The sequence below is a fragment of the Cebus imitator genome, unplaced genomic scaffold (assembly GCF_001604975.1).
Source record: "Cebus imitator isolate Cc_AM_T3 unplaced genomic scaffold, Cebus_imitator-1.0 Scaffold18, whole genome shotgun sequence".
In the NCBI taxonomy this organism is placed as follows: domain Eukaryota; kingdom Metazoa; phylum Chordata; class Mammalia; order Primates; family Cebidae; genus Cebus; species Cebus imitator.
The window spans coordinates 5,507,456-5,520,371 of NW_016107333.1; the positions used below are offsets into that span (position 1 = coordinate 5,507,456).

Below are 12,916 nucleotides of genomic sequence, written 5' to 3' on the forward strand. Positions count from 1 at the left end.
AAAAAAAGCAATGGGAAAAAAATTTTTAAAAAAGCTTGACATATGTAACAACAAAAAAAAAGCAAACATTTCAAAATCAAAACATTAAAAGGAAATGGCAAACTGGGGGAAATATTTCTATTATTAATGTATTTGTGATACAATAAATGCATAGTTTCAAAAACATGTGAGGACACCAAGAGAAAAATAGACAAAGGACATGAATAGACAATTTCCAAAAGGAAAATGAACGATGGTGTAGTCTTTTTCATTCAAGTGGACCACAGAGATCTCCTCTAACTAACCTTTCCTGTTCCTGTTTTCAGGCTGCTGTACTTGGATTGGTGGTGTCTTGTTTATTGATCCACAGGGTGGGCAGCTGAGGTGAGGCCTATCCAGATGACAGCCAGTCCTTGAGTCAGCCCCTCAGGGGCTTTGCTTTGGCAGCATCTTTTCATTTTTTAATTAATTTTTTTTTTCCTAGAGAAGGGGTCTCGAGCCATGTTGCCTAGGCTGATCCTGAACTCCTGGGCTCAAGTGATCCTTCCACCTCAGCCTCCCAAAGTGCTGGGATTACATGTGTAAGCCACCACACCCGTACGCAGCACCTTTCTCTAAAGCAAATACCTTTTGCAAAAATCAATAGCAGTTCTGGTAGGACAGGGATGGGCAAGAGGAGGGAGGCCCCTCATTGTCCCTGAGTGGCCCCTCACTGGCCCTCATTGTCCCCAAGGAGGGCAGAGGCAGGCTCCTTCTGGATCAGAAGCAACCCCACCCGCAGTTACCACCTTGCCCTGAGCCAGGTCAGTCTGGTGTCCCCAGAGGCCCATATACAGACACAAAGGGTGTGGGTGGAAATATCAGCAAGCTGTCACGACTCCAGAGGCCAGTGGGGCCTGGCTGCCACCTTCGTAAGTGACTGATACTGCCAGTTGCCAGGCTGGCAGCCTCAGATCCACTGGTGATGACCTTGGATTAAGTAACCGTCTTTGTTGAAGAGTGCTGCATGGTGGCAAGGGCAGGGTGGGATTCATAGGCTTGGGCTCCAATGCCAGTCAGGCTTGGCACCCTCTGCTTTCCAGAAAGTCCCTTCACCTTGGCTTCCTTCTTCCTTGTCTGGACAAGGAGGAAGGATGAGACCTTCCTTGGAACGCTAGTGCTCCAAACTGAGGAAGGCAAGTAAAGGGCCTAACACAGTGCTCAGCAGCCAGGAGGGAAGCCCCCAACACACACCAGCTCTTAGTAATCACCTCTACATCCAGGAAATCCTGCGGCAGAAGTGGGTGTATGAATGATTCCAACCAAGAGCCATTAGCATACCAATAGAGAATTCACATGCCCTCAACTTCTGTTTTGGGGGGGTTTGAGACACGATCTTGCTTTTTCACACAGGCTGGAGAGCAGTGATATGATCATAGTTCACAGCAGCCTCAACCTCCTGGGCTCAAACAATCCTCCTGTCTCAGCCTCCTGAGTAGCTGGGACTACACGTATGTGCCATTATGCCTGGCTAATTTAAAAATTTTTTGTAGATAAGGGGTTTTGCCATGTTGCCCAGGCTGGTCTCAAACCCCTGGGCTCAAGCAAGCTGCCTAGCCTCCCAAAGTGCTGGGATTACAGGTGTGAGCCACCGTGGCTGGCCCTCAATTCCCTGTTAGTCATATGGATACCTGGACAGTAAGTGGGACCCTCCTCACTGCCTGTCGGCAGCAAGAACATCCACAAAGGTGCTGATGGTGCAACCACAGTCTGTTAAGGGCCCTGACTCACCCACTGTTTCTCAACAGTCCTCCATGCCACCCCATCACCAGCAGCCCTGTGACAGCCCTCTCAATCCTTCATCAATGCCTCACCTCCCCAGATGTACCATGGACATCTGAGAATGGGAAGGGTCAACATACCCCATGATGGGACAGTCAGGAGGGAACATCTGTTGGGGGTGTAGGCCCAACAAGTTGGCATTCTGCCCAGATCTGCGACCTTGGAGAAGTGAGGGCTATCAGGCTAGAAGAGACCTTCAAAGACATCCAGTCTGTCCCTCTTCTGAATTGTGGTACAGCACAGCCTGCACCCCTGATACCACTGTGGCCTGAGTCACTGTTACCTCTCACCTGGATTCTCACACAAGCTCCTTAGTGGTCCTTCTGCTTCCATCCCTACCCGCTGCAGTCTACGTCCGGCACAGCAGCTTGGAATCCTGTTACAGACAGAAGTCAGCTGCCAGGTGTAGCTCATGCCTGTAGTCCCAGCTGAGGTGGGTCACTTGACTCTGGGAGTTTGAGACTGTAGGGTGCTGTGATAGCGCCTGTGAATAGCCACTGCACCCCAGCCTGGTTAATGTAGTGAGACCCCAAATCAAAAAAAAAAAAAAAAAAGGCAAAAAGATGGAAGTCAAGTCATGACACTCTTCTGCTTGACACCTCAAATGTGTTCTTATTTCACTGAGTAAAATGGAAAGGTCTTACAACAGCCCATAGGCCCTGGAAAACCAGGTCCCTCTGTAAGTTACTCTCTGGTTTCCTCTCCTACCATTCTTGGCTTTGATCACCCCATTCCTGCCTGCTGACCCTGACCGCCGATGCTCCTCCGATACACCAGACAGGCTGCTGGGCCAGGGCCTTTGCCTTCACTGTTCGTTCTGCCTGGAACACTCTCTAGACACCTACATGGCTCACTTGCTCACCTTTAAATTTTTGTTCAAATGCCACCCCCTTTAAATTGCAGCATCTCCTCTCACCCTGCCAGGGCTCTCCATTCCCCTTACACTGCTCTATTTGGTTTCCCAGAGCATTTCTCAGGATGCACACACTCTGCAATCTACTTAGCATACTTACTGTGTGGCTCCCCCATGAGGATGTTAGCTCACTGGGCAGGGGCGTGGTGCCTGGCTGCCACAGGCATGGAGCTGACCTCGGCCGCCCTGTGGCTTCTCTTCGGATCCCCACTCTGCACTCTCAAGTATGTGGAGGCCTCCTCCTTAGGCCAGCCCTCCCACTGCTCTGCTCTTGGGTGAAGGTCCTACATTTTTCTCCAATGCTCCTCACTGCACGCGGGCTCTCCTGAAGATGTAACTCCATCTGTTGGCATTCCTTCAGAAGCGGGAGGCCAGACCTGAGCCAGGTGCACATTTTTGGAGGTGGGCAGAGGGAAAAGAGAGAAATCAGGAGAGAATCAGCAAGACAAAGATCCATGGAATAAGGACCTGTTGAGTTTCTTTCGGGCAGGCCACCTGACATTGGACAATGCCCCTGAGACGCCCCTATTTTTGCCTCCTCCCACCAAGCAGTTGTCAGCCTGACAGTGCTCAGGATTCCTATTTTCCAGAGAAATTGAGGTAGTCAACACAGATCCAGGACACATGACAGTAAGCCTGGCAGGCCGGGGGTTGGTGGGCGCGGCGGTGAGGCAGGGGACAAGGGGAGCTGAGCGCCAGATTAATGCCTGTGCACCCTGCCCCCAGCAGTGAGCAGCTGACATTATTTTCAGCTCTCATCCCACCTCTCAGCAAGGAGACCCTGCCAGGAGCCTTGGGTTGTGGGAGAACAAGCCAGTACCAGAGACTTTGGATGCTCTGGAGATGGAAGGGTCTAGAAAGCACTAATAGAAACAAAGCCTGTCCGGGCCAGAACTGCTGAATCTGAAATGAGGAAGTGCCATCCATGGTCAGTGGGGGACTGAAAAGAGAAGCAGCGTCTGCAGAGTTGAAGGACCACATGGGCTCCCAGGATTACTGGGTAGCTCAGGTGAGTCTCCCAATACGGGTTCTCCTTCCAATCTGGTGGACATGACTCAGTGCGGGCATTGACTATGGCATTCATTCTGCATTTTTAGCCCCCATGTCAGCAGGGAACAGCATCTCAGTCAAGCCAAAGTCTGATTAGTTGGAGACACTGGCATGTCCCAGTGCCCTGGGAATATTAAGTAATATTTACAAGGGGATGATGGTGGGGAGATAATTACCAATGCTAAGAGGCAGTCAACAGTGGGGAACTCCTCCACTGCTCAAGTGGTGAGATATTGAATGGGAATGAGGCTCACAGCGGGAGGGTTTGTCATGGGTACAGTGGAAGGGGTTAGACCTCTGCTGATTCTGCTAATAGCATGAACCAGCCTTGCAAATAAGAGCTAGACCCCAGGAGGCCTGCATTTGAGAGGGTTTTAAAATCAAGCCAGGTCCTGCCAATAGCTTCACACGTAGATGTCTTAGAGCTGGAAGGGAGCTTAGAGATCAGCAACACCACTGGTTCTGTTCTGAAGGCATCTGCCTTCCAAAAAGACTGCAAGTATTAAGTAATAATTAATCTGTTTTCACATTTTTTATTCATCAAAGACACACAGAGGACTGCCAGCTGGGACGAGCAGAAGACCTAAAGCTGATGTCACCGAAGCCCCAAACAAAAGAGACCTATTGTTATATATTTTTTTCAGCCCAGCCATATTATCCTGTATAAATGTACGGTTTCCCTTTTGAAAAAATTTAAAATAACACAAGGGTCAACTTTTAAATACCTGTGGGAGCCTGCAGATTCTATATCAGATACCTAAATCCAAGACAACTTTTTTTTTTTTTTTTGAGACGGAGTCTCGCTTTTTCGCCAGGCTGGAGTGCAGTGGCGTGATCTCGGCTCACTGCAACTTCTGCCTCCCAGGTTCAAGCGATTCTCCTGCCTCAGCCTCCCAAGTAGCTGGGACTACAGGTGCATGCCACCACGCCCAGCTTTTTGTATTTTTAGTAGAGACGGGGTTTCACCATGTTGGTCAGGATGGTCTCAATCTCTTGACCTTGTGATCTGCCCACCTCAGCCTGCCAAACTGCTGGGATTACAGGTATGAGCCACTGTGCCCGGTCCAAAGCCAACACTTATTTCATGCAAGGAGCTGAGGCTCAGACAACATAAGCAGCTTGCTCAAGATCACACAACTGGCTGGCGGCAGGGCCAAAGCCAGGCCCAGGGAGCAGGGTGGAGGGAAAGGCTGCCCTGGACACGTGGGGGCAGCAAGGAAGGAAATCGGAGCTGTGAATGCAGTGGCAGAGTGGGTTGTGGACACCGGAGGCAGGGGCTTGACTGGTTCTCAGTACTCATTGGCTCTGACCCTGGCAGAGTGATTTCAGCTGAGCCCATTTTCCTATCAAAATAGGGATACAGTACTTACCACATATTGCTGAGGATTTCAGTGAAGTAACAGAACAGAGCCCTTGATAAACAATAGCTAGTTTTGTTTAACCTGGTGTGTGTGTGTGTAGGGGGGCATGCATCTGTGTAAACACAGGAATACTGACTGACAAGCTTGGGGAACAAGGTTACATGATCCAACTTTTGGGAACTGCCCTGACAATGCCAGTGGGAGACAAATTCTATCCCAGGGGAGCTCCAGGTACTAATCACAATGCTGTCACTTCCAGGGAATGTTACTTAAAACTGAGTGTGCTTCAGAACTGAGGAGCCATCTGGATTTGCTGCCTCAGAATCCCTGCAGGATGGGACCTGGGAACCTGCATTTTCAGAAATTAGAGATGGAATTTACATACCATAAAATTGATCAGTTTCAAGTGCATACTTTCAGTGGTTTTTAGTAAATTCCTAAGTTGTACAACCATCATCACCATCTAATTCCAGAATATTTTCATCACCCCAAAAAGAAATCCCAAACCCATCAGCAGTCACTCTCATTCCATACTCTCTTATTCTCTGGTAACCACTAATCAACTCCCCCTCTCTATACATTTGCCTATAGTGGATATGCCATGTGAACGGAATCATGTAATAGGCAGTCCTTGTGTCTTTGGCTTAGCATGTTTTCAAGGTTCATCCATGTTGTAGCATGTATCAGGACTTCATTCCTTTTAAGACAGTTTTCACAAGCTCCCCAGGTAGTTCTGAGTGGGCTTTGGGAGAAAAAGAGGAGCACATTCATACGAGGTGAAACCTGGATTATTACTGAGACCCAGAGCCTCATCCCTTCTTTCTGGTGTGCCTGTCTCCAGGGCCTCAAAGAAACAGGAGGAACACTGGCTGCCTGCCTCTTCCAGAGACTCCAAAAGTAGGGCAGGGTCTCCCAGACACTGGGGAAAAGTGTGTGTCTATGGACAGCAGCCTGGCTCCTCTGGAGATCAGGTGGATTAACTGCAAGAGACACACACACAAGGGGATTCTGTCTCAACTCGAAGACTTTAATGTACATTATACTCTTGGAAAAACATCTCCAAGGAAACAAGTGGAACCAAGTCTTAACCAACAGGGATTCTCATTCAAAAAACCTGGTGTGAGCCCCAGCCTTGGAAAAGGATGGCACAGGGACTGTGATCATAGTACAACAGTTTTATGTCAGGGTGGCAGGGCCTGTGTTCTTATCTAGAGAGGAACCCTGCCACACAGCACGATGGGCATGCCCCAAAGACTCCTGAGGAACCAAGAGCTCACTACTCTGGTGACTGACAGCTCCACAGCAGGGCTCGGAAGATTTAGGCTGACCAGGTTTTCTTCAGCATGGAAGGCACACAACTTCATAAGGGCCTTAAGAAGCCTACTCTGGGCAGAAGCCTTCATAGTTGTTGCTGACTCTCCAGGTCATCAGAAACAGTCATAGTGGCTCCGGTGATGGAGGGGACGTATGGGAGGGTCCCACTTCTGGATGACGCCTCAGAATGGAACAGGTGGGAGGTGACAGCACCAGCAAGGTCCCTGAGGCCAGAGCCACACCCACCTTGGGAGATAACCCACTGGGTCTCTGGACAGGAGAATGGGATTTTGATGGAGAAAGCTGAAGCTAACCACCTGCCAGACTGAATCCAGCTGCCTCCCTTAACACTCTCTTCCCAATCAAGGGCTCCTGAGGAGCCGCAGGCGCAAGTCCTCTTTGACGTGCTCCCATTCACCAAGGGGCAGGCAGCAATTCAGGCTCATCTCCCCATCACCCTCCATTTAACTGACTTCTCAGACTCCCTGGGCAATCCAAGGTTTCTTGTTTTCTAAGCTCCTATGGAACAAGTAACCAGATCTTTCTTGGACTTCTCGTTCAATTCCTTCCATTCAGAGGGAATTTGGTAGGCAGGTCTCTCCCAGGTGCCTCTGTAAGAGCCTGTGTGAAATTCAGTCAGGTTAGCACCAAGGCCCGGCTGACGGGGAACCCACACATGTGTCTTCAGGATGGGTATAGCCTCTTTGGCAATGAAGAAACATACGTATCAGTGGAAAAGGGAATTCTGACTCCGTCTTTGCAGGACCTGGAAAGATCACGGCCCTGGCAGGTCCCAGGATGGGACGCAGTAAATGGAGAGGCCAGGACTGCAGCCCTGTGGGGGAAGGGGCCCCTCTCGGCTGAGAGCACTCCCGAGTTAGCCCGTCTCAATGCCCTCAGGGAGCACCACCACCACCGGGGCACAGTCCTCAGGCTCCGCAGCAAAGTCCCACCGGAACTTCTTGGTCAGGTGAGCTTGGAACTTTTCGGCTTTCTTCCTCAGGGTGGCATCCACGGCAACGCTGCAGGCAGAGGAAAAGAAAACCTACAGAGAACAGAGGATAAGTCACTCCTGAGAAGACAGAGGGGGCCGAGAAAGCTGTGGAAATTTCCTCATGGTGTTCAGCTCTCTGGGGCGGGTAGATCAGCTGCTGTTGGCATAGGCCCAGGACACCTGCTGTGCTCCTCTCAAACCAAGAAAGAAGGTCCAAACCCAGCTGAGATGCTAGGGCAGGACTAGAATGGAAAATTACTATCTAGGCAGAGATGCCCCACTGAGAATAACGCTGGGGGCCATCACCCTGGCCCCACCCCCTGGGGGGGTTCTACTGGACACTTGGGCAGTAACTCAGAGTAACAGGTAGTAGCTACACCAGCTGGTACTAGGGTCCTAAAAAATGCTTGAGGGTGCTTATAAGCCCCTGGATCCCATGAAGTCCCAGGCCCCAAGCCAACAAGACTGAATTGCTGCTCTAATCTTCTAAATGGGCCACAGGCTGCCAGTTTGAGGCTTCTATCCCCTTTAAAAGCTGTCTTTGATTTTTTTTTTATTGTGGTAAAATATACAGATGGACCCTGACTTATGATGGTTCAATTTACGACACTTCGACTTTATGATGATGCAAAGTGATACACACTCAGAAAAAGCCGTACTTTGAATTCTTTCAGTACAGTATTCAAGAAATTACATGAGATATTCAACACTTCATTATAAAATAGGCTTTGTGTTAAATGATTTTGCCCAACTGTAGGCTGGTGTTAGTGTTCTGAGCACGTTTGAGGTGGGCTAGGCTGAGTTGCAATGTTAGGAGCGTTAGGTGTAATCAGTGCATTTTTGACTTATGGTATATCTAATTTAAAGTTTATTAAGACATAATCCCATGGGAAGCTGAGGAGCATCTGTACATAAGATCTACTGTTTCAATCATTTAAAAAATATTTTTATTTTTTAAGTTGTGGCAAAATATACATATTTACTGTTTTAAATGTACAGTTGAGTAGCATTAAGTACATTCACACAGTTGTACAACCATCTCCACCATCCATCTCCAGAACGACCTTATCATCCCTAACCAAAACTCTGCAGCCATTGAACAGCAACTCCTTATCCCCTCCTCCCACCAGGTGCTGGCAACCAGCATTCTGCTTTCCGTCTCTATTAATCTGACTACCCTAGGCGCCTCATCTAAGTGAAATCGTACAGCATTTGTCCTTTTGCGAGTAGCTAATGCCACTTAGCATAGTATCTTTCCAGGTTCACTGATGTTGCAGCATGTGTCCGAATTTCCTTTCTTTTGAAGGCTGAATAATATTCTATTGTATGCAGGCACCACATTTTGTTTGTCTATTCATCTGTCAATGTCCATTTGTGTTGTTTTTACCTTCTGGCTGTTGTGAATAATGCTGCTATGAACATGGGTATATGGGTGTACACACACCTCCTAGGGTGTCTGCTTTCAATTCTTTTGCTTATAAACCCAGAAGCAGAGCTGCTGGATCATAGGGTAACCGTCTGTTTAAATTCCAATGAACTGCCACATTGTCATATAAACCCAGGAGCAGAGCTGCTGGATCATATGGTAACTCTCTGTTTAAATTCCGACAAACTGCCATACTGTTTTTCACAGGGGCTGTACCATTTTATAGTCCCACCAGCAACACGCAAAGGTTCTAATTTCTTCACATCCTGGCCAACACCTGGTATTTTCTGTGTGTGTTTAAATAATGGCCATTCTAACAGTTGGGAGGTAGTATCTTGCTGCAGTTTTGATGTGCGTTTCCCTAATGATCAGTGGATATTGAGTATGTTTTCATGTGCACATTGGCCATTTGTATATCTTCTTTGGTGAAATGTCCATTCACTTCCTTACCCATTTTTTAAATTGGGTTGTTTCTGCATTGTTGAGTTATAGGAGTTCTTTATATATTCTGGATATTAACCCCTTATTTTGATGCTCTCATAAACAGTTTCATTTAATACAAACATGGGCAGGGAGTAGAATGGTAATTTTTCCACATCTGAAACCCCATTCCAGATATTCCTGGATCCCAGTCCCTTCCTAAGAGTAACAGCAAACCCATGATTCCTTCTTAAACTATTTTACTGTTTTCAAAGAAGTTTCACAGAACATCCAACTGGATCCTCCCAACACCCTGGAAAGATACAACAGAATGCCTATTTTAAGGAAATGGAAGCTGAGAGGAGTTAAATGACTGAATAAAAATTACCCAGAAAGAAAGAAGTGGTTTTTCCCAGACTACCATCTGCTACCTTACAGGCCCACCCAGAGACACAGGGGTGTGAAGGTGGAAGAAGCTCTTTGATCCACAGCACCCTCATGCCACAGCTGGCTTTCAGGCCACCATGGAAAGATGCTGGGCCCCAGGAGACCTGACCTGACAAAGGCAACAGGCGTCCTCTGCAGCTGATTCCAGGGGCAATATTCCTCCCACTCACTTCTCTGCCATCTCCCTGTTAGTAGGGGTGCGGCTCGTTTGCTGTGGTCTTTGGAGTCATTCTGTTGGAGTAGCAGCACTGGTAGCACAGGGAGAAGTGATGGGGGGCTGGGTGGGGGGGCGGTATGGAATCTGGCTTCATTAACTTGGGAATCGACTAACACAGGAGTGGGAAGCACAGCCACAACAAAATGCCAGATCAATAACTAATTAGAGGGGCTGTGTGATCTTGGTGGTGAGGGCCATGGGGAAGCCAGCGGTCGGCCTGTCTGTAGGCAGCTAGTGGAGCCTGCCTGGAGCAAGGCTGAACTCTGGGGAGGGGCCTGGTATGGGCAGCACAGAATCCTTTTCTCAAACAGTTTTGGCTCTGGAGGCCCTGCATACCCATTAGGCCATGCCCAGCGGTTGTGGGGAGCCTGCTGGGCTGAATAAGCAAAAGTCTCTTCCTGTTTCCCTTCCTTACACGGGAACTGTATGACTCTCCACACAGTCCCTGCTCTCTAGATACACTGCGCAGCTGCCCAAACGTGTGCCACTGCTTCCACTGTGCCTCTCTGCACACATGCTTTTCCCTCTGCTCTCAACACCCTTCCACCTCCTGCTTTCTCCTCCTTCACCTAACGAACTTCTTCTAAAGACTCAGGCTCAGCTCAGATATCACGTCCTTTAGGATGTCTTCCAGGCCAAGGATGGAGTGAGTGCTCCTCTGTACTCCCTCCGCCCCAGGGCTACCTTGATCATGGCCTCAGTCTCAGTAAGTCAACAGGCCATTTACTGTTGATCTCACCTACCAAACAAGGAGCAACCCCACAGCAGCGGCTCTTTCACACTGTGCTCTACTCTCAGCATAGCGCCTGACACACAAAAAGGATGCATTAGATGTTTCATGAACAGAAGAATGAAGACAACCACAGGTTCAATTTTTGGTTCACTTTTGTACAGTGCCTGGCGCCAAATAGCTGTTCAATAATGATGTGGTGGTGCCGGGGAGAATGAGAGGCTCATCCTAGGCAGGAGGCAGCTTCTTTACCAGGCCCCTCAACGCCATGGGTCTCAAGCCACCTCCTTGTGACATGAACTGCTCAGACCCCTGTTCCCTAGCACTGTGCCCGAGCCTCCGTCATGGCATTCCTCATGCTGCACTTGTATCACAGTGACCCGCACCCTCTAAAAGTAGGCACTGCGTCCTAATTATCAATGTGCCCCACAAAGCATATCGCCCAGGGCCAGGTATAGAGTCATGGCCCAAAGGATGCTCACTGGATGACCTAATGAGACCCAGGGATTGCACTTGGCAATGGCCAGCAGTGAGAGACTGGAACAAGCTGGGCTCACGCTCATCACCCATCCTCCCGAAGCACCTCTCAAACACTGTCTGGGAGTAAAATCCACCAGAAGCAGGCACAATAGATGCCTTCAGTCTAACAAATAAGGTTTCTAATTTAAAAAGTGCTTCATCCTTTTTAAAGAACTCATTAAGTTGGTCTTTACCACAGCCTGGGAGGTACAGGACTTTACTATTCCCATTGTAGAGGTGGGATGCTAGGCATGCTGCAGCATGTAGTGACAAAAACTGAGCAAAGTCCTGTCCAAGCAGAGGTATCTCTGCTTCATCCTTCTCCTACCCAGACCTTTTGTCTTAACAGAGGCTTAATCCACCCTGATATTTATTTTTAGCACTGCCCTGTGAGGAACTAAGGTGCTTCTGGAACTGTCCCCTCTGTAGCCTCCAGGACACAGGGCACAGTCTGGGTTGACTTAAAAATAAATAAATAAAATCTTATTGTGGTATAACTTATATACAATTAATTTTATTTTACTTATTTTTTAGAGACGGGATCTCACTGTCACCCAGGCTAAAGTGCAGTGGCATGATCATATCTCACTGTAGCCTTCAACTCCTGGGCTCAAGGGATTCTCCTGCCTCAGTATCCAAAGTAGCTAGGACTATAGGTATGCTCCACCACACCTGGATAATTTTTTTTTTTTTTTGAGACAGGGTCTCACTCTATCACTCAGGCTGGGGTGCAGTGATGTGATCACAGCTTACTGCAGCCTTAACCTCTAGGCTCAAGTGATCCACCCACCTTAGTCTCCGGAGTAGTTGAGACTACAGGTGCATGCCACCATACTTAGCTAATTTTTGTATTTTTTGTAGAGACGGGGTTTCACCATGATGCCCAGGTTGGTCTCAAACACCTGGGATCAAGTGATCCACCCACCTTGTCTTCCCAAAGTGCTGGGATTATACAGGCATGAGCCACCACGCCTGGTAATATTTTTTTAAATTTTTTGTAGAGACAGGTTCTCGCTATGTTGCCCAGGTTAGTAAATTCTACAATTTTAAATGTTCAGCTCATTTGGACAAAAATATATATATATACACCCATGCAACCACTATATGATATATGTTCATAGTGTTTACTTTTGGTATCCAGTTCTGAGTTTGAAAGTACATATAAATTTGTGTAACCATCACTGCAAACAGGACGCGGAACCATCCCATCACTCCAAACAGCTCCCTAGTGCTGCCCCTTAGCAGTCAAACCCTTCCTCACCCCTACCATCTGGCATCCCCTGATCTATTTTTGACCACAGTTTCACAAACTTGGTATTTTTAAAAACTCCTCACAATTCAGAAATGAATATGTTTAAATAACACTTAGTTTCCAAGCAATAACTTATTCTGATTCTTTTATTTTCAGATTAATTTTATGCCTTCTTCGGGAAACTTTAACAGTGATCTGGTTATTTTATTAACTAAAACAAAATCAAGTCAACACTTTTTAATATCACTGGGACATAAATCATCTTAATGTCAGCAGATTAATACTCAATATTTAAAAAATATTTTTGGCCGGGTGTGGTGGCTCAAGCCTGTAATCCCAGCACTTTGGGAGGCTGAGGCGGATGGATCACGAGGTCAAGAGATCGAGACCATCCTGGTCAACATGGTGAAACCCCGTCTCTACTAAAAATACAAAAAAATTAGCTGGGCATGGTGGTGCGTGCCTGTAATCCC

The 12,916-nt window shown here is 47.9% G+C and overlaps 1 protein-coding gene across 1 annotated transcript in view; it reads right to left on the bottom strand.

Annotated features, from left to right (window-relative positions):
• Nucleotides 1–6,130: 6,130 nt before the first annotated feature.
• AAR2 (AAR2 splicing factor) overlaps nucleotides 6,131–12,916 on the bottom strand; it is a 23,752-nt gene continuing 16,966 nt past the window's right edge. The window contains exon 4 of the mRNA XM_017512744.2: nucleotides 6,131–7,483. Coding sequence (XP_017368233.1) covers nucleotides 7,316–7,483 — 168 coding nt within the window. The 3' untranslated portion in view covers nucleotides 6,131–7,315. The remainder of the gene's footprint in view (nucleotides 7,484–12,916) is intronic.